The 16119-nt window shown below is 57.1% G+C and overlaps 1 protein-coding gene across 5 annotated transcripts in view; it reads left to right on the top strand.

Moving 5' to 3' along the window:
• Positions 1 to 6330, top strand: part of MEGF8 (multiple EGF like domains 8) — a 37627-nt gene extending 31297 nt beyond the window's left edge. For all 5 annotated transcript variants that reach the window (XM_047709833.1, XM_047709831.1, XM_047709830.1 and 2 more), the window contains 7 exons: positions 1338 to 1545; positions 1730 to 1889; positions 2214 to 2406; positions 2892 to 3062; positions 3155 to 3285; positions 3807 to 3939; positions 4829 to 6330. In XM_047709833.1, the coding sequence (XP_047565789.1) occupies positions 1338 to 1545; positions 1730 to 1889; positions 2214 to 2406; positions 2892 to 3062; positions 3155 to 3285; positions 3807 to 3939; positions 4829 to 6097 (2265 nt within the window). In that variant the 3' untranslated portion in view covers positions 6098 to 6330. The remainder of the gene's footprint in view (positions 1 to 1337; positions 1546 to 1729; positions 1890 to 2213; positions 2407 to 2891; positions 3063 to 3154; positions 3286 to 3806; positions 3940 to 4828) is intronic.
• Positions 6331 to 16119: the final 9789 nt, after the last annotated feature.

Genomic DNA, 16119 nt, shown 5'->3' with positions numbered 1-16119 from the left:
AGAGAGAGAGGAGGAAGCAGGCTCCCTGCTGAGCAGAGAGCCGGACGTGGGGCTTGATCCCAGGACTCTGGGATCATGACCTGAGCCGAAGGCAGAGGCTTTAACCCATTGAGCCACCCACGCGCCCCTTCACCAAGTTCTTGACCGAGCCCCTTCCCTGTGCCAGGTGCTTCGCCAGGTTGCAGGCACCCGTCGGGACGAGCCAGAACCCTGCTCCCAGGACTTAACGCTCCTGCATCTTTCCTAGAAGCACAGGGAATGCAATTTACGTGTTGGACAGCATCGCCTGTGGCCACTAGGGAGGTCACAGCAAGAAACGCTGTACAGACTGGGGACTTGCGCTCCCCCGGTCCCTCCCCTCCAGATAACCCCACCGCCTGCCAAGGGGTGCCCTAAATTTAGATCTGGAAGCCTAGCTCTGGTGGTTGGGCAAAGCTCAGCTCACTGCTGGCCGTCAGTATCCGTGGGCTGCGAGCTCCGGCCGCAGTGGCAGGGCTGTCTATTTGAGGATCGTGTGGTTGCTGAGTGCTGTCGGACAGCCGGGACTAATGCCCATCTTCTTATACTTCCGGCCTGACCAGTAAATAAAATGCTCTGACACCCTGTGGTAAGTTCCCAAGAGTCTGACCCTGACCGTGCACCTTGTCTGGGCTCCAGGACGTGCTAAGTGATGGCGCATGAGCTGCTGGGCAGCCCCTGGCCGCAGACTCCGCTTCCCAGCTTAGCGCAGGAGGACCCTGGGCCCCAACAGCCAGCTCCACTTTTTTCCTAAGTGGCAGTGGCTTGCAACCCCCTCCTGTCGCTGGTTTCTGTCTCTACTGGGGTGGTTGCCTCCCTTTGGTTGTGAGAAACAGCCATGAGTCCTAAGCCAGGTGGGGAGACTGACACCCCCAGTCACACCAACACAGTGGTACCTGTTAGCAGCCAGGCCTGACAAGGGACTGAGACGGAGCCTGGAAAGCTGCCCCCCACCCCCCCGCCCTACCGCCGGCTTGGGGTGTGTGGTCCTCTCAATGCTTCCTTCTGGATCTGCTCTTTTCCTGCCCCCTTCTTCTTTTCATTTGCTGTGATTTACTCATTCAGTCAGCACCTCTAGGCCTCACCTCCAGTTTCAAGGATGCCACCAGCCTGACTCCCCTTGTGGACTCCCAGTTACAAATGCTTGACACAAATGCTTGACAAAGTGGTGTCCACTCTGGCCCATCGGCTGTGGCCAGAGAGGGGTGAGAGCTCCTAGGAGGGGCTGTGGTCCGGGAAGACACCGAGGATGTCTTTGATCCTCTTTCTCTCCCTCTTTCTTGCCCTGCCCCCCTTCTCATTTCCCCTCCTCTGTACAGTGTCTGAGCCCCTCCTACCTGCCCCTACGATGTATGGCTGGAGGCTGTGGCCGCCTGCTCCGCGGACCGGAGAGCTGCTCCCTGGGCTGTGCTCAGGCAACCCAGTGTGCCCTGTGCCTGCGGCGCCCCCACTGTGGCTGGTGTGCCTGGGGGGGCCAGGATGGGGGCGGCCGCTGCCTGGAGGGTGGACTTAGCGGTCCTCGTGATGGTGAGCTGCGCTGGGGGTCTGATGAGAGGGACTGCCCTTGGGCTGGGGTCTGGCATGGAGAACCTGGGGGGCACTGGGGGCTGTCTCGGAGGTGGGGGTCAGGGGAAGGTGGAGCAAAGCCCCATGAGGCTGGGGGCGCATTGCCGCAGAGGCACTCAGGCAGAGCTCTGCGTCCCTGTGCCAGGGCTGACCTGTGGACGGCCTGGGGCCTCCTGGGCCTTCCTGTCCTGCCCTCCTGAGGATGAGTGCGCAAACGGGCACCACGACTGCAATGAGACGCAGAACTGCCACGACCGGCCGCACGGCTATGAGTGCAGCTGCAAGTCGGGCTACACCATGGACAAGTGAGGTGGCGGGGGCGGGGCCTAGGTGACTCTGGGGCAGGGGGCCCTGTGGGAGCGGGAAGGCGCAAGGCATGGGATTCACACTGGAAGGGGTAAAGGGCCAATGCGTGGAGGGGCCACATTGGTGAGCTGAACATGGCTCGCTGGGAAGAGAGAGAGAGGGTGGCAGGCTAGCCCCTGAGGGAGATGGAGGCGACCCCGGAGGGGGAGCATGGAATAGCCCAGGGATGAGCCACCTATTGAGGACCATCTAGTGGGTGGCGGGCCGGCTGGAGGCTTGAGGACCCATGCTGGGCCCTGACCCTCCACTCCCCACCCCTGCAGTGTGACTGGACTTTGCCGCCCCGTGTGCGCGCAGGGCTGTGTGAACGGCTCGTGTGTGGAACCCGACCACTGCCGTTGCCACTTTGGCTTCGTGGGTCGCAACTGCTCCACAGAGTGTCGCTGCAACCGCCACAGCGAGTGTGCAGGGGTGGGGGCCCGCGACCACTGCCTGCTCTGCCGCAACCACACCAAGGTGGGCTGCCCGGGGCCTCAGGTGCGCCCCGGGACAGAGCCTGGGGGGCTTTTCGCCCACGCGCTAGAGTCGTGAGCCTTACTCTGAGCCCTGCGGAGCCAGGCCCAGGGAGGACATGGGGAGACTTGGGGGACACTGAAATCGTGTCAGAGAGGGGCCACCCTGGAATAGTGGACAGAGTCGGTGCTGGACTAGGGAGGCTGGGCCCATGGGGGGAGGACACAGGGTGGTGTAGGGAAGGGCTTTCTGAGCTTAACGCTTCGGGCTGGATGGGCATGAACACCATCCCCTTCCCTACGCCCCAAGTCACTGGCACGTGAGGGCGGAGGGCTAACTTGCACCCAGGTGGGGTTCAGGCCTGAAACCCTGAGCCTGAGCCCCTGTTGCACTCCCGTGGTGCTCCCTGAGGCCGCTTGTCCACTCCCCAGTATCCCCCACCGCCACCATTCACCACCTGCTCTGACCACCCCTTCTCTGGTTTCCAGGGCAGCCACTGTGAGCAGTGCCTCCCCCTGTTCGTGGGTTCAGCTGTTGGGGGTGGGACCTGCCGGCCCTGCCATGCCTTTTGTCGTGGCAATAGCCACATCTGTGTCTCCAGGAAAGAGCTTGAAATGGCCAGGAGGGAGCCTGAGAAGTACTCACTGGATCCAGAGGAGGTAGAAGAAGCCATGGTCCAGGACTCCTGGGTCTCGGGGAGGAAGGGACTGGCCCATGCCTCTTTGCGATCACCCTATCTTTCCTTGGCCAGATTGACAACTGGGTGACCGAGGGGCCCAGTGAAGATGAGGCTGTGTGTGTGAACTGTCAGAATAACAGCTACGGGGACAAATGCGAGAGCTGCCTACACGGCTACTTCCTCCTGGATGGGAAGTGTACCAAGTAAGAAGGAGGGGGCCCGGGCACCCTTGCCCTGCCGACAGGGAATAACTCTGGGAGCCACACCCCACTCCCCAGTTCTTTGCCCTTGGGCAGAATTGGACAATATCCCCAGGGAGGCCCCAGGCTGAGGCTGAGTTAGGGGCCCTGAGCCAGACTCAGGTGGGAGACCCCCTTGCTCAGAGGCCGGTGCTGACATGCAGGCTACCGAGCACCCCCGTGGATGTTGGGGGTAGAGAGAGAGCTGCCAAGGGGCAAGGCCTTGGGGCGGCCTCCCACCCCAGGCCTTCCTTCTGAATGCTCAGTCGACCGGAGTCATTCCAACCCAGTTTCAAATCCTGACCTTGCTGCTGACTGGCTCCACAGCCTTGGGCAAATGGCTTGACAAAACCCCGCCCCTGGGAACCTCAGTTTCCTCTTCTGGCTTGGAGCCTGGATTCAAGTTCACCTATGCAGTGTCCAGCCTGGAGCCCTGTGGGCCAGGGGAGCTCTGTGACCCCCATCTTCTTCTCCACCTTCCTCAGATGCCAGTGTAACGGCCATGCAGATACATGTAATGAGCAAGACGGGACAGGCTGCCCATGTCAGAACAATACAGAGACGGGCACGTGCCAGGGCAGTTCCCCCAGCGACCGTCGGGACTGCTACAAGTACCAGGTAAGTCTGGAGAAGTGAGTCCCAGGCCAAGAGCCCCACACCCCGAGAGGCCCACTCATTTATCCAACATACATTTGCTGAGCACCTACTATGTGCCGGCTGTGTGGGAGGCACTGGGAAATGCAGTAGGGACCAAAATGGGCAGGGCCTACTGTCCTTGGGAAAGTTACATTCCCATGGAAGAGTCTAGCAACAAACGAACAAGTAAGTCAAATGCAGAGTATGTTAGTGATGAGCAGTAAGGAGCAAGGAGGGCCAGCATTGTGGAGTGGGGATGGAAGATACGATGACCCAGGGAAGGCCTTGGTGAGAAAGTGACACTTGAGAAAAGACCTGATAGAAGTCAGGATACCAGACAAGCAGCCGTGGGGGTTGTGGGCGAGCAGAGAGTAATCTGGGCAAGATGATCAGCCAGTGCAAAGGCCCTGTGGTGGGATGTATCTCAGGCTGGTAGGTGAGGCCAGCCCATCCTGCGCTGTGCTTGGGCTTTCTGCGGTCCCATGCGCAAGCCCTGTTTACTGCCTGGGTACAGAGGAAGGATCTCAAGTTCAGCGAGGTTAAGTCACTAGACTGAGGCCACACAGGTAGTGAGGAGTAGAGGCAGGTTCAACAGAGCCCTTCATCGCTACTCCTGAGAGTTCCAGAGGTCTCCACATCAGGGTACTGTGGTCACTGGAGCTGATGGCAGGGATAGCGTGGAGCCTAGGGTTCTGGTGGCCTCCATACTGTGTCACTGAGGCCCCAGGGGAGGTACAGTCACAAGAAAGCTGCTGGGGACTGAGCCTGGGGCAGTGGCTGCTCCCCAATTGGTACAGAACATCAGGACTTGGAGGGTGGCCGGGTGCTGAGCTCAGCCCTGATCACCACCCGACCACCCCCGTGCCCGCAGTGCGCTAAGTGCCGGGAATCATTCCATGGGAGCCCGCTGGGTGGCCAGCAGTGCTACCGCCTCATCTCTGTGGAGCAGGAGTGCTGCCTCGACCCCACATCCCAGACCAACTGCTTCCACGAACCCAAGCGCCGGGCTCTGGGCCCCGGCCGCACCGTCCTCTTTGGCGTGCAGCCCAAGTTTACCAATGTGGACATCCGCCTGACACTGGATGTGACCTTCGGTGCCGTGGATCTCTATGTCTCCACCTCCTATGACACCTTCGTGGTCCGCGTGGCCCCCGACACAGGCGTCCACACCGTGCATATCCAGCCACCTCCGCCCCCACCGCCTCCCCCACCCCCTGCTGATGGCGGAACCCGGGGGGCTGGGGACCCAGGGGGACCGGGGGCCGGGAGCGGGCCAGGCACTCCGGCCGAGCCACGGGTGCGGGAAGTGTGGCCACGGGGCCTGATCACCTACGTGACCGTGACGGAGCCATCGGCTGTGCTCGTGGTTCGTGGTGTGCGGGACCGGCTGGTCATCACCTACCCACATGAGCACCACGCTCTCAAGTCCAGCCGCTTCTACCTGCTCCTGCTGGGCGTGGGGGACCCGAGTGGGCCTGGTGCCAATGGCTCGGCCGACTCGCAAGGGCTGCTCTTCTTCCGGCAGGACCAGGCCCACATCGACCTGTTTGTCTTCTTCTCTGTCTTCTTCTCCTGCTTTTTCCTTTTCCTTTCACTCTGTGTGCTCCTCTGGAAGGCCAAACAGGCCCTGGACCAGCGGCAGGAACAGCGCCGGCATCTGCAAGAGATGACCAAGATGGCCAGCCGCCCTTTTGCCAAGGTCACTGTCTGCTTCCCACCCGACCCTGCTGCCCCAGCCCCTGCCTGGAAGCCTGCTGGGCTCCCGCCACCCACCTTCCGCCGTTCCGAACCCTTCTTGGCACCCCTGCTGCTGACTGGGGCCGGTGGGCCCTGGGGACCCGTGGGAGGAGGCTGTTGCCCTCCAGCCATCCCCGCCACGACCGCTGGCCTGCGAGCTGGGCCCATCACCCTTGAGCCCACTGAAGATGGCATGGCTGGTGTGGCCACATTGCTGCTCCAGCTGCCTGGGGGACCCCAGGCGCCCAACGGTGCCTGCCTGGGCTCAGCCCTCGTCACGCTGCGACACAGGCTGCACGAGTACTGCGGGGGCGGCGGTGGCGCTGGGGGCAGTGGGCATGTGGGTGGTGCAGGCCGGAAGGGACTGTTGAGCCAGGACAATCTCACCAGCATGTCCCTCTGACCCACAGTGGGGTCCTCAGCCGTGGCAGCTGGGTGCCCTGATAACGCCGCCCTGGACTTGGGGCTCCTCTGGGGGCCCCCAGACACCATGTCCTCAGAGACCTCCGGTTCCCTTCCTCTGGGGCTCCCCAGACAGGGCATTTGACGTTCTGCATTCAACAATTATTTATTGACTACTTACTCTACACTGTTGAAGGCGCTGGGCAGAACAGAAACAGAGACCAGTTCCCTGACCTTGTGGGGCTTCGGTTCTTAGGGGAGACAATCAGTGCGTGTCCATGCTTGCACACGCGTGCGCACACACACCCATGAGTACGATCATGTCTGTGAAAGAAAGGTGCCAAGAGGGGATCATGGGATGTGGCCGTGAGGGACTGTGGGGTAGGTTTGGTATGGCATTCAGAGAAGCTGGGCCCAAAGACTGAGAGAATCGGCTGCGGGGAGAACTCTGGGAAGTGAGTCGCAGGCGGTGGGGCCTGAGGGCAAGGAAGGTCGGATTAGTTGGCACTGAGACAGGTACCCTCAATGGCTGAGTTGGGGGGTGAATTGGGGGCAAGGAAGGCTGGATTAGTTGGCACTGAGACAGGTACCCTCAATGGCTGAGTTGGGGGTGACCTGACCTGACATGTCAGGTCCCAGTTTTATTGTCCAAGGGGCGCCAAATGTGTGGGTCCCCTAAGGGGAGTATGCAGATTTCATTCACTCTGAGGGTTTTGCACAGCTCCAAATGCCACGGTTTCCTCCTGGGTAGGAAGCAGAGTCTTGGGGAGTGGCTGAGATGTCCCCAGTATGGAGGGCTTGGGGGTGAGGCCTCTGGGGAGAGAAGACTGAAAACGTAGCCTAGGGTTAGGTTTAGGGACCAGGGGCATGGCAGGCCTGAGTAGCCTGCACTGTGATTGGCTCTCCAGTGGGATAATTTTCAGGGCAACTGTCAGGCGGACCTCAGGCTCTGGGTTTGTAGCAGGGGTGCCGCCGAAGTTCAGGGTGGCATAAGGGGGGCATGCAGGTTCCTCCCAATTGGAGGGTTCCGTGAAGCTCCAAATGGCAGGGTTCCCTCCTGGGTGGCAGCAGTAGTTCTGAGGTGTGGCTCAAGGATTCTCAATCTGGAGGGCTTGAGAGCCAGGCCTGTGGGGACGGAAGCCTGAAAACCCAACCTAGGGTTAGGGTTAAGGCCTTGGAGTATGGGATGCCGGAACATCTGGTACTGAGGCAGGCTTCCTTGAAGGCCGAGTTGAGGGCGATGTTCTGGCAGCCCACCAGGCTCCTAGATTGTGGCCAGAGTTGCACTAAAGGTGAGGGTGCCCTAAAGGTGCATGTAGGTATCTCCCGCTCTGAGGGTACTTCACCAATCTTAATGGTATGGTTTCCTCCTGGGTGGCAGGCAGAATCCTGGAGCATGGTATTGGGGTCCCCAATCTGGAGGGTGTGGAAGCCAGGCCTCTGGAGATGGAAGCCTTAAATGCCAACCTAAGGTTAAGATTGGGGCCATGGGCCATGGCAGGTCCAATTTGCTGACGCTGATGTGGGCTGACTGGGGGCTGAGTTTAGGGCAGGGATCAGGTGGTTGCGATAATCTTCAGGTTTGTGGCCAGGGGGGCCACTGATGCTGGGGTTATCCTCAGGGGGCCATGCAGGTTTCTCCTGCTGAAAAGGTTCTTTGTATGTACAAATGGCTCAGATTCCTCCTGGGTGGGAGTCAGAATGTGGGAGTGCAGCTCAGTGTTCCCAACCTGGAAGGCCTCAGGGCCAGGCCTCTGCAGACGGAAGCCTGAAAACCCATTCTAGGGTTAGGGTTAGGGCCTCCGGGTATGGTAGGCCCAATTTGCTGGCACTGAGGTGGGCTGTCCTGAGGGCAAAGTTGAGGGCAATGTTCTGACAGCCATCAGGCTCCGATTTTGTGGTCAGTTTGGCCACTGAAGGTGGGAGTGTCCTCAAGGGTGTATTTAGGTTTCTCTCACTCTGTGGGTCCTGCACAGCTCCAAATGGCATGGTTTTGACATGAGTGGCAGATGGATTCCTAGGTTATGGCTCAGAGAACCCGAATCTGGAGGCCTTGTTAGCCAGGACTCTGGGGACTTAATATCATAAACCAAACTTTTTTTATGGTTATGGCCTAGAAGCATGGAAGACCCAATAAGTCAGCACTGAACTGGGCACCCCAATGGCTGAGGTGGGTGCGGGTTAAGGGGCACATCCAGCCCCGGGGTTATGTCCCAAGGGGTGCCCAATATGGGGGTGGCCTCAGGGAAGCTTGCAGATTTCTCTCACTCTGAGGCTTTTACACAGCCCCAAACACCACAGTTTCTTCCTGTATAGGAAGCAGAGTCTTAAGGTGTGGCTGAGGGTTCCCAAATCTAGACAGCTTGGTGGTGAGGCCTCTGGGGACTGAAACCTGAAAACCCAGCTTGGGTTAAGGTTAGGGTCCAGGGCCATGGCGAGCCTGATCTTTCTGCACTGCAACAGTCTCCCCAGGGGGATAAATTGAGGGCAGGTGTCAGGCTGCACATCATGCTCTGAGTTTATGACCAGGGTGCAGCTGAAGGTTGGGCTGACCTCCGTGGGCATGCAGGTTTCCCACAGTTGGAGGGTTCTGTGAGATCCAAATGGCATGGTTCCCTTCTGGGAGGCAGCTGTAGTCCTGAGGTGTGGCTCAGAGGTTCTCAATTTGAAGGGCTTGGGGGTCAGACCTGTGGGGAAAGAAGCTTGAAAACCCAACCTAGGGTTAGGATTAGGGTCTTGAGGCATGTCAGGCCTGATCTGCTGGCGCTGAGGCAGTTTCTCTTGAGTGCCAAGTTGAGAGTGATGTACCAGTGGCCTATTAGGTCTAGGATTATGGCCACAGGGGTGCCAAAGGTGAGGGTGCCCTAAGGGGGTATGCAGGTATCTCCCGCTCTGAGGGTACTGCACTGCTCCAATAGCCATGTTTTTTGCTGGGTAACAGTTGGAATATTGGAGTATGGCTCCAGGGTCCCCAATCTGGAGGGCTTGGAGGCCAGGCCCCTGGAGACAAGCCTGATAAACAAACCCAGGATTAGGGTTAGGACGTAGGGGCATGGCAGGCCCAATTTGCCAGCGCTAAAGTGGGTTGACCTGGGGGCTGAGTTTAGCGGGCTCAGGTGGCACAGTGGGCTCCATGTTTGTGGCCAGGAGGGCCAGTGATGCTGGGGGTGTACTCGGGAGAATGCAGGTTTCACCCTCTCTGAGGGTTCCTCACAGGTCCAAAAGGTTCAGTTTCCTCATGATGGCAGTTGGGAGTCCTGGGGTGTAGCTCAGAGTTCCCCAACCTGTAGTGGATGAAGGCCAGGCCTCTGGGGACAGAAGTTTGAAAACCCAACCTAGAGATAGGGGTAGGGCCTCCTGGCATGTTAGGCCCAATCTGCTGGCACTGAGGTGAACTAACTTGAGTGCTAAGTTGAAGGGAATGTTCTGGAGGCCAATAGGGCCTGAGTAGGAAGCAGATTAATGGAGTGCGACAAAGGGACCCCAAATCTGGAGGGCTTGGAGGTGAGGCCTCTGGGGACAGAAGCCTGAAAATGCTGCCTAGGGTTAGGGTTAGGGACCAGGGGCATGGAAGGCCTAATCTGCAGGCGCTGAGGCAGTCTCCCCTGAGCACCAAGTTGAGGGCAATGTTCCAGCAGTCCATCAGGCTCTGGGATTATGGCCAGGGAGGCACCGAAGATGAAGGTGTCCTAAGGGGGTATGAGGGTATCTCATGCTCTGAGGGTGCTGTGCCACTCCAAACCTCACAATTTTCTCCTGGGTGGCAGGCAGAATCCTGGAGAGTGGCTCTGGCATGCCTAGTCTGGAGGGCTTAGGGGTCTGGCCTCTGGGCATGGAAGCCTGAAAAGCAAACCTAGGGTTAGGACAAGGGCCTAGGGGCATGGAGGCCCAATCTGACAACACTGAAGCAGACTGCTCTGGAAGCTGAATTTAGGTCGGGGCTCAGGCGGCGTGTTACTCTCCAGGTTTGTGGCTAGGGAGACCACCGATGCTGGTGTTGTCCTCAGGGGATGCATCGCTGTATCTCCCATTTATATGTTCTTCACATGTCCAAATGGCTCTAATTCTTCCTGGGTGGCAGTCAAAGTCCTGGGGTCCAGATCAGGTTTCCTGACCAGGAAGGCCTGGGGGCCAGGCCTCTGGGGACGGAGGCCTGAAAACCCAACCTAGGCTTAGGGTTAGGGTCTCTGGGCATGGCAAGCCCAATCTGCTGGAGCTGAGGCAGTCTCCCCAAGGGCTGAGGTAAGGGTGATGTGCTGGTGGCCGTGAGGCTCCGGGTTTGTGGTGAGGGGTGTCACTGAAGGTGGGAGTGGCCTCAGGTTGTATGCAGGTTTCCCCCAGCTCTGAGGGTTCTGCACAGCTCCAAACATGATGCTTTCAACATGCATGTCAGGTGGAGTCCTAGGGTATGGCTCAGGGGTCGCCTATCTGGAGGCTTTGATGGCCAGTCCTCTGGGGATTGAACATGTATGTTCAATGTATGTTTAGGGTTAGGGTCTAGGGACATAGAAGGCCTGATCAGCCAGTGCTGTGGTGGGCACCTCAATGGCTGAGTTGGGGGTGGGGTCAAGAGGCACGTCAGGCCCCGGGTTTGTCCCCCAAGAGGGTGCCGAATGTGGGGGTGGCCTCAGGTGTCCATGCAGATTTCTTTCTGAGGGTTTTGCACAGCTCCAAATGCTACAGATTCCTCCTGGGTAGGAAGTGGAGTCTTGGGGTGTGGCTGAGGGGTCCCAAATCTAGAGGGCTTGGGGTTAGGCCTCTGGGGACAGAAGCCAGAAAACACAATGTAGGTTAGAGTTAGGGCCCAGGGGCATGCCAGACCCAATCTGCCTGCACTGCGCTGGGCTCCACAGTGGGATAACTTCAACGTGGTGTCAGGTGGCACACCAGGCTCCAGGTTTGTGGCCGGGGCACTGCTGAAGGTCGGGTGACCTTGGGGTTATGCAGGTTTCTCCCACATGGAGGGTTCTGTGCAGCTACAAACAGGGTGATTTCCCTCTGGTGGCTCAGGGTTCTCAATCTGCAGGGCTTGGGGGCCAGGCCTGTGGGAACAGAACCCAAAAACCCAGCCTAAGGTTAGGGTTAGAGCCTCAGGGTATGGGATGCCGGAACTTCCAGCACTGAGGCAGGCTCCTTTGAGGGCAAAGTTGAGGGCAAATTTCCAGCAGCCTGTCAGGCTAAGGCATAGTGGCCAGAAGGGCACTGAAGTTGAGGATGTCCTAAGGGGGAATGAAGGTATCTCCCGCTCTGAGGGTGCTGTGCCACTCCAAATGGCACACTTTGCTCCTGAGTTGCAGGAGGAATCCTGGGGTATGGCTCTGTGGTCCTCAAGCTGGAGGGCTTGGGGCCCCGGCCTCTGGGGATGGAAGTCTGAAAAGCCAAACTAGGGTTAGGATTAGTTCCTATGGGCATAGCTGGCCCAACTTGCTGGTACTAAGATGGGCTGCCCTGGGGGCTGAGTTTAGGGTGGGACTCTGGTGGCGCTTTAGGCTCCAGGTTTGTGGCCACGGAGGCTGCTGATGCTGGGATTGTCCTCAGGTGGGCATGCAGGTTTCTCCCCTGCTGAAGGTTCTTCACATGTCCAAATAGCTCAGTTTCCTCCTGGGTGGCAGTCGGAGTCTTGGGGTGCGGCTCAGGGTTCCTGGCTGGGAAGGCCTGGGGTCCACGCGTCTGGAGACAGAAGCCTGAAAACCCAACCTAGGGTTCAGATAAGTGCCTCTGGGCATGGCAGGCCTGATCTACTCTTGCTGAGGCGGGCTTCCCTGAGGGCCGAGTTGAGGGCAATGTTCTGGTGGCCGTCATCCTCCAACTTTGTGGTCTGGAGGGCCGCAGAAGGTGGGAGTGGCCTCAGGGGTGTATGCAGGTTTCTCCCACTCTGTGGATTCTGGACAGCTGCAAATAGAACAGTTTCTACATGTGTAGCAGGCGGTGTCCTAGGGTATGGCTCAGAGGACCCAAATCTGGAGACCTTGTTAGTCAGGACTCAGGGGACCGAATATCATAACCTGATTTATTTTATGGTTATGGCCTAGGGACATGGATAGCCCAATCAGTTGACATTGAGGCAGGGACCCTCAATGGCTTAGTTGGCTGTGAGTCAGGGGGCATTTCAGGCCCAAGGGGCGCCATATGTGGGTGTGGCCTCAGTGGTCCATGAAGATTTCTCTCACTCTGAGAGTTTTGCGCAATTCCAAGCACCACTGTTTCCACCTGGGTAGGAAGCAGAGTCTTGGAGTGTGGCTCAGGGGTCCCAAATCTGGAGGGCTTGGAGGTGAGGCCTCTGAGGACAGAAGCCTGAAAATGCAAACTAGGGTTAGGGTTAGGGACAAGGGGCATGATAGCTCTGATCTTCCTGCACTATGGCGGTCTCTTCAGGTGGAAAAATTGAAGGCGGGTGTCAGATGGCACATCAGGCTCTGGGTTTGTGGATAGGGGCACCACCAAAAGTCAGTGTCCTCAGGAAGGCATGCATGTTTCTCCCCTTCAATAGCTCTGTGCAGCTCCAAACGGCATGGTTTGCTCCTGGGTGGCAGCTGCCATCCTGAGGTGTGGCTCAGGGGTTCTGAATCTGGAGGGCTTGGGACCAGGCCTCTGGGGATGGAAGCCCGGAAACCCAACATAGGGTTAGGGTTAGTGCCTCAGGGCATGGCAGGCCCAATCTGCAGGCGCTGAGGTGGTCTCCCTGAGGGCCGAGTTGAGGGCAGTGTTCCAGAGGCCTGTCAGGCTCTGGGACCGTGGCCAGGGAGGCAGGTAAGGGTGTCCTAAGGCCATATGCAGGAATCTCCTGCTCTGAGGGTATTGCTCTGCTCCAACAGCACTCTTTTCTCCTGGGTAGCAGGCAGAATCCTTGAGTGTGACTCTCGAGTCCCTAATCTGGAGCACTTGGGGGCCCAGTTTCTGTGGATGGAAGCCTGAAAAGCCAACCTAGGATTAGGATTAGGGCCTAGGGTCAAGGCAGGACCAATCCACTGGCACGAGACAGGCTGTCCTGTGGGCTGAGTTTAGGGCAGCACACTGCTGCTGCATTAGGTTCAGGGTTTGTGACCATGAGGGCAGCCAATCCTGGGGATGTCCTCAGGGAGGAATGCAAGTTTCTCTCACTCTGAAGGTTTTTCGCAGGTCCAAAAGGCTTGGTTTCCTCCTAGGGGGGAGTTGGAGTCCTGGGTGTGACTCAGGGTCCCTAACCTGGAAGGTCTGGGGGCCAGGTCTCAGGGGATGGAAGCCTGAAAACCCAACCTAGGGTTAATATTAGGGCCTAGGGGCCACAACCAAGACTCTCGCAGGACAAACGGAGCACAAGCTGAGCAGGGAAACAGAAAACAAACCCCAAGTTCACGACACTCACAAACACACACGCACACACGCGTGTGCGCGCACACATACAATGTGTGCAAAACACACAATGCATGCCACACACCCATCCAAAACCATGCACTGCAGACATACACCATTCACACCCATTTCATTGACCTCCAATGCAACAGAGTCACCCCCAAAACACCCCCTATGATCTACACATATAGATCACCTGCAGGGAATGGCGATGTTACACGCAAACTCATTGAAGGCACACACAGTCCATATCCTACCAAAACTCACACGCATAACAGATACCACACTCCTACCTCATGGACGACACACTCCCCTCACCTGGACCTCACAAACACATCACACGTACACCTCACACACACAGCACGTATGTCAAATGGACACAGGGCCAAACACCCACCCAAAGCCTACAGGCGTGCACTCCACAAAAATGAAATACACCACACGCACACAGGCAGACATCACCCATGCACCACACAGCTACATAGGCAGGACACACACAGGACACCCAAAATATCCCACGACACCAAACATGCATACCACCAAGAAATTCCAGAAATGGAACACACAATACCCAGAAGAGGCACAACATACCTACAACACCAACAGGGGTAAGGCCCCCAGGGACAGGATCCACCCATATACCACACCCACACATAGACCGTGAAAACCATGAACACCACACAGAGCACTCAGAGGACACACACACACACACACACACACACCAGAAGGACAGCAGACATAGGCAACACCTCCCTCACTGGCACATGACACCTCCAGTAAACGGCATCCCTATAGCACCAACACACACCTCATGCCATCCAAACTGTGCCCAGCAAAAACACCCCCACACACCCCACACTGATATCACTTGTTTAACACCCAACCGATTCATACCACTCGTCCTTGTCCCGTCTTGCGCATGTCCATCACAAACCAGATACACATGACACAGACATCATAGAGAACACACACACACAAACCCACATCATTGAGACCACACACACGACCCTATGCTCCACAATCACTACACCTATTCCACCCAGAACACATATCTCCTGCACACACCACCCATACAAAACACAAACGCACCACCGCACCAACAAGACACTCCACTCCACTATGGGCAATCAAGTCACCTACTCCTCTCACCCATACTCCACAGGCAACCAAGAAATCATGGCACTTGCAGCACCCACGATCAGCGCATCCACTGCCTACATACCACAACTCTACCCCTCACCCACACCTCACATCACTACACATGGACCATAGGAATTCCTTATATTCATCAAACACACCCCAGACATATGCCAAACACACACAGTGAACCCATTCCAAAACCAACACACACAGCCATCTGTTACATGGATCAATGCACACTGCACAGACAGCATAAATTACGTGCATACATTCCATATGCAGTGGTCACATCACAACACACACCATTTCTATACCAGAAGCACGCCATGCCCACACCACACAAACACCATACATACACCGCGATTCACCATGCACACCAGGCATCTCCCACAAGCATACCACACAGAGACCACATTAATGGGCACCCCCCACACGCACACCATGCACACACCATAGATACCCCAAACTCATCCCACCTAGTCCACCCTAATCTACACCGCACACACACCAGAAGAAAAGAACACAAACAACCCACACACAACACATACCCCACTAACACAGTGCATGGCTATCATAAATATACACCACCTACCCCCCACCCATAGGCATTGGAGAAACATCAAACATCCACCATATGAAACACATCTCCATCACACACCAACGCCACGTAAAACACACAAGAGACACACCATATCCATCAGACTCATGAACTGCATGCACTCAACACACCTCTAACACAGAGATACACTCACTTATGAAACACACCTATGGAAAACACACAACCACCTCAAGAGTCAGAACACCTGTCAGATTCAAACCATGTTGAAACAACACCCACCACACACACACACACACACACACACACACACCCAAACACAGAGTTCTGCTTCCTTCTTGGGTGGCTGGTGTCAGCCTGCTTATGCATAGCCAGGCTGTCTCCTTCCCCAGGCTGACTGACATGCCTTCAGGAGGAAGAAGAGATTGTTCACACCTACCCAGAATGCTGCATGGCAGGGCGTGCTCTGAAAGAGCCCTTGCCTAGTAGAGTGCACTGAGTCCCAGTTCCAAACAATTGAGAGTTGCCCCCCAAAGCACCCCAGCTCTCCCTTAGCCACTCCTAACGGTAGTCAGTATGGGAAGGACAGGAAAAGGAGCCAGGGCCAGAAGCATTCATTGTTTTTTGGCAGAAAGGACCCAGGCCGCTTGCTGACAGGGCTCCCAGGTGTAGCCTCTGGAGGTTCCCTTTGCCCAAGCCCACAGCTGATTCTTATTCCTGATATGGGGAACTCGCTAGGAAAGTGTGCTTGCTAGTCCTTTCCTTTTCGACATCATCACATGCTCCTTTGTACTGAAGAAATCTGTCCCTCGGTATCCACTTCCATGCATTGCTTCTCATTCCATACTAGCTTCAGGCCTGAGGGCATTCGAATCCTGTGTCTCAGTCAACCTGGGAGTCTGGCCGAGACCTCGGTCCTGTGCATGAGGTTGGGCCCCAGGATCCGCTACAATCTAGTCTCAGAAAGACATGGACATGGGGAGGGATAGCGGATT

Source organism: Lutra lutra, chromosome 17 (genome assembly GCF_902655055.1).
Source record: "Lutra lutra chromosome 17, mLutLut1.2, whole genome shotgun sequence".
Classification (NCBI taxonomy): domain Eukaryota; kingdom Metazoa; phylum Chordata; class Mammalia; order Carnivora; family Mustelidae; genus Lutra; species Lutra lutra.
The sequence above is the reverse complement of the archived record's forward strand: the minus strand, read 5'-3'. Positions and strand labels throughout refer to the sequence as shown.